This window comes from Somniosus microcephalus, chromosome 7 (genome assembly GCF_052327205.1).
Source record: "Somniosus microcephalus isolate GS21.2 chromosome 7, FLI_Smic_1.0, whole genome shotgun sequence".
Lineage (NCBI taxonomy): Eukaryota > Metazoa > Chordata > Chondrichthyes > Squaliformes > Somniosidae > Somniosus > Somniosus microcephalus.
The window spans coordinates 255,532,612-255,542,074 of record NC_140993.1 but is presented as its reverse complement, the minus strand read 5'-3'; the positions used below and the strand labels follow the sequence as shown (position 1 = coordinate 255,542,074).

The 9,463-nt window shown below is 39.3% G+C and overlaps 1 protein-coding gene across 2 annotated transcripts in view; it reads left to right on the top strand.

Annotated features, from left to right (window-relative positions):
* Nucleotides 1-290: 290 nt before the first annotated feature.
* The window catches only part of LOC147115247 (sal-like protein 3), a 77,816-nt gene continuing 68,643 nt past the window's right edge, over nt 291-9,463 (top strand). For both annotated transcript variants that reach the window (XM_085993634.1, XM_085993633.1), the window contains exon 1: nt 291-1,809. In XM_085993634.1, coding sequence (XP_085849760.1) covers nt 1,734-1,809 — 76 coding nt within the window. In that variant the 5' untranslated portion in view covers nt 291-1,733. The remainder of the gene's footprint in view (nt 1,810-9,463) is intronic.

Sequence of the window (9,463 nt, the reverse complement as noted above, 5' to 3'; positions counted from 1 at the left end):
ATCTTTCGTTACTGTCCCTATACGTCAGGTTTTATTGCACAGTAATACCACGCCATATATATTGCAAGTAGGTTAGCGCATTCTGCGCGGTATGCACGGCATCAATGCAAAGTTTAACAAGTGTTTATTGTTATAATAGGATTTTAATAGCATTAATGCTCAACTCAAGAAAAAATGAAAACAAATCTTTCTGGTGCACCCTAGTGCTGACGCAAAGGCGGATACACCAACAACTCCCCCCCCCCCCCTCCCCACCCATCCATCCATCCAACCCAGCCGTTCAACACGCCGCTCTGCAAATACCAAAGGGGTTCAAGTATTTTTGCAGTCCTGTCGCAACGCTGAAAAAGAAGAAATGAAAGAAAATGACGGGAGGAACAAAAAAAAAGAGATGGATTTCAAAAATGTGGACACTTGATGGGGAGTCTGAGAAAATAAAGGGGAAATGAAAAAGTGATGTGTTTGGAGAGAGAGAGAGAGGCGAAGAGCGGTGCTGATGTTTTGAGTAGTTTGGTGAAAGTAACTATCTGGTACATCCTAGCGGCGGCTCGTCGTAGTGTTTGTTGCGCTGATGCCTTGTGCAGAAAGGCTCCAACTTGTTGGCTCGGTTACAGTTCTAACGCGCTCACATAGAGAGACACGCAAGGACACTCATTACATATAACACCGGCACTTCTTACCGTCAAATCTCCTTCAAACTCTACTGGGGGGGAAAAAAACCGTAAGTGCTGCCTTCAAAACCGCGGACAACTTTCCCAAGGACTAAGAAAACATAACAATTGTTATCTATTTTATAGAGACGCTGATAGTGTTGTGGGTTTTTTTTTTGTTGTTGGGAGGATTCTGTTGCTTTTTTTTTTGTTCTGTTACACTCGGCATCAAGGGAAGACATCGACTCGACCCGTAACCTTTTCAAGCAACCGGCCTGGCACAAAGCTCCTGGAGCCCGGGTACAAGAAGACGTGACTCGCACCGCTCCTCCTGGCATTAAGGCTGGCCTCTCGCTCGCACTCTTGTCTCTCTCCCTTTGAACATATATATATATATATAGATATTTATAATATACACAACACAGAAGAGAGAGAGAGGAAAACAAAAGTTTGTTGTGTGTGTGGTTTGAAAAAAAAAGGACAAGCCTTGGTCTTCTTACCACCAAAACCGAAGCTTTTTTTCTCTCTACATATAGATATAGATATTTACACACATCAATATATAAACATGTGTATGTCTATATCTCAGCACTGGCTGTGAAGAAGAAAGGAGACTTTTCACAACAAGAGAGGACAAAATCATTCTGAAAGAGACCTTTCCTGAATCCATCCGACAGAGAGGAAAAAAAAAGTATGCCAACAGTTTTTGTTTTTTGGGTGTCTTTGCGTTCGCCACACACATGGAGAGGAGCTGCAAGCAGGGGACGCGGCTGCCTTGCGAGTGACTGGGCGACTAATTGATTAGTGGCTTTATTTCCCTCTCCCTCTCCCTCTCTCTCTCTCTCCTTCTCCCTTCTAATTTGAATAATCTCAAAGTGTCTCCCCCCGCTGGACAGGAGCCAATCGTCTGTCAGATGCGCCGATGATTAATCGCAATGCATTATTGATAATCATAATTATATACTGACATGCGCACTTGCGCCGCTCCTGCCCGGCTAATTTCCGTAATTTTGCAACTCGGGTATTTGTGAAAAATTTTTTTTTTTTTTTTTATTTGTTGCTGATGTATCTGCCACCACCACCATGTCGCGCCGCAAGCAAGCTAAGCCCCAGCATCTCAAGTCGGACGAGGAAGCAGTGGCAATAGTTTCGCAAAATTGTAAGTGTGCTTTTCCAATTTTCTATTTATTATTTACTGTGATTCTCTCCCCCCCCCCAACTCCGTTTATTTTTATTTCAAAATTCTCTGGGCTTATTATTTTTCCCGAAGAGGATAAGACAGGAGGGTAAAAACGTGTGTGTGAGGTGATGGTGATGTTGAGGGGAGGGGGGGGGATTTAAAAAAAATGTATCTAAATATATATTTTTAAAGCTTGCATCATATTTTAGTGGTAACTTGCAACTCTATGTAATGTTTGCACAGATAACACACCACCCCCCCCCCTCTTCCATCCCCTCCCCCTTTTAATAAGGACTTCGGAGGAAGAATGTAATATTTCCTATATAATGAGAAAAATTGCAATATTTGTCACCTTTTTAGGCTGTTTGCGAGTGAGAGGCACAGTCTGCTAGTAGTTTCGCGAGTGTTCGGGTAGTTTTAGAAAGTGATATTGTCGAATTAGTGCGTTATCTTTCACTTTTATGACATTATTTTCTCTTTTTTTTTTGTTTGTTGTAAAAAGTTGAGGTGCTGATTGTTTTGGGGAGGGGGTGGGGGGTGTGTGTGTGTGTAAGGCTGGGGGGGGGGGGCTTCCAGCTCTGTGTCTCTCTCTGCCCACAGTGAGAGTTGCAATCGGGGCTGCAAAGGGAACTGGACTCGGGGTTTCGGTCCCCGGAAACCAAACTTCTACACATAAGACACACACACACACACACACACATAAACATAACAAGCCTCGACTACCACCAACAACACCACCCCCGCCCCCCCCCCCAACCCTCTCTCCTTCCTAGCTGCAGGTTTCTAAACCTTCCAGTTCGACTGTTTTAAGTAACAGATGTGAGCGAACACAGTGCAATCGTACTGGTTGGTAAATCCTTTTCTCCCTGGGTTATTAATTCGCATAATAATACCGGATCTGGTAACTTTGAAGTGGCGCACTGTTTGATAGACAAGAGAGAGAGTGTGTGTTTTTAAAAAATATATATATGTATAAATATCAAGAGTGTGTGTGATCAGTAAAGGACATCCTGGTTCGCTTGGGCTTGGCATAAGTTTATAGAGGGGGTGGGGAGGAGGGAGGGAGGGGGAGAGAGGTTTAGCTTTCTTGTTGTTAAAAAATAAATAAAACTGTGTGCGTGTGTATTTATTGAATTTGAGGGAACTTTTGGGTGTCCGGGTTAAGGAGGGCCAGTGGCGGCGGGGAGAAGTTGGGTGAAGGGTCAGTGTGACTGGTGTGTGTGTGTGTGGTGGTGTTTGTTGTTGAATTTATCAAAAAGCCGGACGCCGAGCTCCCAGCTTGACCTGCCAGCCATCTTTGATTTCTCACTTCATTCCTCCACTCCTGGCCCCAAAATTTGTTTTATTGAAAGCATCGAATTTTAGATCTGCCCAGTTTAAGCGAAATCTCTCTCTCACTATATATATAAATCTTGAGGAAAAAATAACACCAATACGTCTAGTCAGCACCAAATTTCAGAGCCGCCATGGTATAAGGCCAAAAAAGGAATATTCAAGTATTTTTTTACCAAGAAAAATCACTCATCTAAAAGAGTTTTAATTACAGACAATGTTCATTTTTAGTGGCGAGCTTAACGTCGAAAGTAACTGTATCCAGTTTTCATGACTGGCATGTTTCTTTGACTTGCTGCTGCAGGTTAGACCATTGTTTTTTTGGAAGCGACATTCTACTTAAAACATCAAAAATAAAAGCAGCACCATGCAAGGAGAAATCCTCCTCCTTACAAAGATGCAAAATTAAAACTGTCCCAAAACGTGTTTGCAGTCAAATGTGAGGAAGGTGAAGGAGGAGAAAGCCGCAGTGTGGTCAAGAGTTCATCCTTCAAAACGCTTCCCACTGTTTAGATAATATTTTTTGTAATGTTGTTCTAAGATTATAAACTCGGTATCTGCAGCTTCCCTCAGAGGCACGGGGGTGGGGTTGAGGGGGGGGGGATGTGACAGAAAGTGAGACAAAAACAATCTAGCGTCTGGTAAAAGTGGTGTGTTTCACAGACAGTTCAGCGGATTCATTTGCAGGTTTATTTTCCTGGTTCCCCCTCTCTCTCTCACTATAAAACACAGTTGTGTGTGGCTATGAAATCTTCACCGAAGGCACATTCAAGAGTTCAGCTGTAATGTCGCACATAAGCGGACAATAAACATTTGCCTTCATGTTAAAACTTCACGTGACTTTACAGATATATTAGCAGAAATGTAAAAGCTGCTATATATATATATAATAATAATAATATATTTGGCGGCCCGTTCTCAGCTTTATGCCAGGCCAGATTTGAGCAGGGCAACAAAACAAAGTTTAAAAAGAAACGCTTGCATATGGTAAGGTAGATTAAGTGCAAAGTATCTTTTTGTCATGGAAATGTTTTTTGTTTACTTCATCACGTAGAATTTCTCACACTTGGCTTGTTTTGTATCGTCCTCAATGACTACATGGCCGGATGAATGGATTTATTTCTGCGGGGGGAAAAAAGACAGCCTCACAATCAAAAGGACTACACTGCACCCCAGTGTGGATTTTTTTTTAGCATTATTATTGTGATTTGTGAATAGCTGTAAACCGGCTCTCACAAGCGACCACTGCAACAATGTAACGATTTTAGGGCTTTATAGACTTACTACTAAATAGGAGAGAGGCCTTCAGAAACAATCCATATTTTTTGTTGCATTCTTGTGCAAAAAAAAAGATTTCGTAATAGTAGTTAAATATTTACCCACAAACTTCTATGCAGGATTGACATAAGTAAAACATGCTCCAGCTACAGAGTTGTGGAATTCTGACTTGTGTCATTGCTACAGTATTGGGGGGGGGGGAAAGTGACTGTTTCACAACGTGTGCCATCCACATTTATACACGAGTTTTTTTTTAAGGAGACGTTGTAAACGAGGCACTTGGTTGATGGAGAAGTTTGAGTTTAGTTTTCACACATTCAGATTGGGATTGTGGTATAATGCGGTGGTTTAATCAGATCTTGCCATCTTCAATCTGGAAGTCAACAGAGGAACTGATTGGAGTTCAGAGGTAGAGGTATGAATGGCAGCTTTTTTCCCCTACCGCTGTGAATAGCGTTATCAGTCAAGTTTACATTTTATTATTTAATTGGATAAGGGGGTCTCTGGATTTTATTTTTTCCCTTTCTTTGGTAATTCAGTGCAGAAGTAATGGATCATTAAATTATTTTCCCATGGTTTGAACTGTTAAAATACTTCGGAATGAATGCTAAATCATTCTTATTGTGACACACTTTAGAGATGCTAGAAACAAAGAAATGGTACAGTGAAGTTTAGAATGGAATTTCCTTTGCTTAGTCCCAACAGAGAGTTGTTTTCGAGTAGATACGTGTAATCTTACAGAATTAAAGGTGATCAACTTGAATACACTTATTTATATATCCTGCAGGATTTAATACAGTAAACGTCTTTCTTTCGAACTCCTAAAAATGCTGTGTGCTGAAAAGCTCTTAGTTTAAGGATTGATAACACAGTGGGGAACTTGAATACTGGGATAAGAACAGAGTTTAATGTAAATAAGAGTTTCTCATGCCATTGAGACACTAACATTTTCCATCCAGATACATTGCACGGCTGAGCTTCCTCAATGATTTATGTTTCAAAAACTATCTTTAATAAAGACAAACACTCCTCTCAGGGTGCAGTTTTGTGTTAATATTTGCAGAATTGAATGATAATACTGTAGAAAAATAGCTCTGTGGGAAGTATTATGACCTGTCATTTGTAATGATAGTAATCTATTTAGTACAATAGCTGATAGGCTTGGTAAAAGGCATCAATGGACAGTACCGTATTTCTGTTTCTGTCACTTGCTGCTCTGGTAAATTAAAACCGTTCACTGATAGCAAGTTGAGTTTGCAACAACCCTAAATGAATTTGTACACACAGATAGAACTGCCTTGTGCATTTCTTTTTTTATGTCACATTAACGATTGATTAATGAAAATATAACAGGAATTTAAAGTTGTCATTACAGAAGATGGTACAAAAAGATAATTTAATTTTAAATTGTGACAGATGGTGGTATGTTTAGTATAGTAATTTGTTTCAGTAAAGGATGACCCTCAATTTATTTTATGCAATGCACTGTAGTAAATTTGCACAAGAGCAGCGTGTTGCCCATGTAAAACAATGTTTGTAGATCACTCATTTTGCTAGTGCCTGAAGAAATACATTCTCACTCCAAAAAGAAAAGGACAGAGAAAGTAAAACCATTTTTTTTGATGGGCTTACCTTTTTAAATTGCAGCTTCAGATAAAGAAACACTTCACTTCCACTATTACAAACATCAGTCACTTTGGGCAGTAAGGGTAATATGGCAGTGAGTACTAACTGTTTGGGTCTTTAGCCTTCTTAAAAATATATAATATTCTTTGTCACTAGACACTGTCAGCTTTGTCCAAATTACTGTTTTTGATTCTGTACATTGCACTTTTAATCTATGCCTACAGTGTTATCCTGTAATGTGATATCATCTCCTACAACTAAAAATAAGAGAGTTAAAATGCTGTAGTGATTGTTTGATTTCTCTCCTTTCTTAATTACAAATTCCAAATGAAATATTTCACAAAAGCATTTTGTACTTTGGTAAAAATTTTGTATCTGTGGCTTTTTAAGACATTCTGTAGATTTTATGGGGAAGAAGATTTAGAATTTGTAGGCCAAGAAAATGAAATATTGTTGTTACACTATTTTCTCTCTGAGGTAAAGACAGCTTGTGAAGTTCTTTTGCTAATCTAGATTTATTTAACACCATTCTAAAAATTGTTTTAGCTCAACCATAGAAGTTACTAAAGCTCACTTTTTAAGAGAACCTAACTTGATAGAGAAAGCTAGTGTAAATATGTCCGTTGTTGTCTCATGCTACTGATCACAAAATGGTCTTGCTACCGATAGCTTAAAAGGTAGCTTGTGTTTTCTAGCTGGCATATTAATAATACAAAGGAGCTGCATATTTTTGTTTTTATTTCACACTTTTTGCATTAAAAAGTTCCAATGTCTTGCAAAAATTATTTTTAAAAAACCTTTCTTGTTGCTGTGGGTTTTTTTATTACCACTTTTGGGTAGATGGAATAGATTTAAGTAACAATTCGTTCTAACAGTATGACACTGGTGTATGCAAACACCTATAGCATAACTTAGTACTTTCTCATTCATTCTGAGGCTGTTCTGAGTAATTTATTTTTATTAATTTTTTTGGTTGCTGTTACCGTAGCATTTGTGCTAAGTATTACCCCTGTGCAGACATTGGTCAGCATAGCGCGCGGTTTGATCGCAATATAAGTTAACCAGACTTTGATAATATGGTAACATCCAACTACTTGTGAAGTGAACATTTTATGTGGATGACAGCATTGTCAAAATATTCACGAAGGCGGGGCTCAATTGTGAAAAGCAAGTAATATTATTTACTTTTCAAAATAAAAGTGATGTAATTTGTTGTGGGAATATTTGTTCAGTTTTATATATATTTGAATCTTCAATATTATAGAACAGTTTGACTAACGCTGAGCTTTTCTGCTGCAGAAAATTGTGCTGTGCAGTTCTAGATTGGGAGGGGAAGGATTTGGTATAATTATAGTTGGAATTTGTTGCTGGTTTTATTCATGGCTTTAAAAAAACTGGAGTTGTTTTGACCTTTTGTGCTTCCCTTCTTTATTAGCACTGCATTGTTGTCCAGTGTAACACATTAGTTTCCTTTGTTTGGCTTCAGTGAAAAGGTGGGATTGCATGGTGTGCCAACAAGCATCTGATGGGTTATCCCTGAGGGTGGGTAGTTAGAAGCGCTTTGACAGAGCTTGCTGATTTAACCTTTGCCTGCTTTGCCCTGCCAGAGGTGGCCACTAGATGTCAAGCTCATAATACAATTAGTACATCTGTGCCGTTGACCTTGGCGGCACGGCTTACCACTGTTCTGTTAAGTGTTAACACTGAATTTGAGTGTTAAACAGAGATCCCAGTGAGTTTGTTACATGCCACAGCTTATCACATGCCCATCTAGATGAAGAGAAGTGTTTACAGTCCTTAAGTAGGGAAAACGCTTTTGCTAGGCGAGTTTCTTAACCCTCCAAGTGCAGAATGTTGTTGTGTTGTAAGCTAAAGCAAAATTATTGTCATCAGCATTTATCAGAAAAAAGAATGCTGTAGCGCAACTCTTTTTTATTTTTGCTTTGTGTTTGGCGTTCATGTTCTTAAAGTGGAAATGTGTTCAGTTCAGGGAAACTTTAATTCCGTGGGTCGGTGTAGCTGTCAAGGCCCCTTTCCTCGTTTCAGAATCAAGAGTTTCCAAATGTGTGTTTTTTTTGTTGTTGTTTATTTTATTTATTAGTTTTCCTCCTGGCAGTGGAGTAATCTAGAGTACAAAACTGCATGACCTGGAAGTGACGTCATGGATGCGGTGTGTCTCATAAGTCTTGCTTGCTGGCAAATGTTGAGTTTCTTGACATGACAGAAAAGGAGGGGAGAAATATGGTAGGGTGTGAAAGCTGTAAAACTGGGACCATGGCATCAGAGTATTGAAAAAGTTGAATATGTAGCTGTCTCAGATCCCTGTCCATGACGTCACTGAGGTGGACTCTTCAAAACAGCACGAACACTGTCACGCTGCTGATTTGCATTGAATTTGCCGCCTTTTAGAGGAGCACAGTACAGAAACCACCTCAAAACAGGCAGGTACAGATCCAATTTTAACTTTTATCAGCTTTTCATATTAGGATGTGACGATTTAATTATTCCTCTTTTAATACAATTTATTAAAATGTGCATATGCTGTGCAGTATTCAAATCTTCATGTGGCAGTTGGCTACTGAGGATCATTTTTTTTTCGGGAGGGGGGGAAAGTAGCTATCCAGGGTATATGGTCGAAAGCTGAAGAATGTCTTTGTAACGATCTGATTCTTGTCAGTCCCATTCAATTCCAAACCAACCAGCTAGCGATTTCTGTGTGCAGCGGCAGAACCATTTGTTAGCATATTACTGCCGATCCACTTTTAGAAGAGGAATGCTGAAAGTTTTTAATTTGATGTGTGTCAGCTTCAGCTTTCAATTTTACAGTGTTGTCCCACTAAATTCAGCATTTTGTTAATGACTGGCGGACAATGGCACAGTGAGAACGGGCTCAGTGTTTTCTTCATTTAATCTCCCATTTGTTCTCTGTTCCTTAATCAACCATTTGGTAGAGACTTTAAGACCACCCACTAGGTGTGTCAATAATACTTGTTAAAAGTTCATATACCATGCAGTCAGTATGTTACGCATATACTACCCTCATCCGCACATCAATAATTTTAGAAAGAACAGCAACTTCTATTTCTAGAAGGAAATTTGTTGAGAGTTAACTTGAAGCCCACGAAAATCTCAGTATTCTACATATTACTCTTTCAGCACGCATAGAGCAATACATCATATCAGGAATGTTTTAGCCCTTTCCACATCTGCGTTTTGTATACAAAGAGCTAATTGTTTTGTCCGAGTAATGCAATGCTGTAATACTTAGAAAATGCAACTGTTCCAATAGAATACTATTGCAGACTGTACCACAGGTGGTTCTATGTTACAGATCCTGAGACTTGGGCCACTGAATAGATCATAATGAATGTGCCAGGTCAGTGATAGGGTTTAGCAT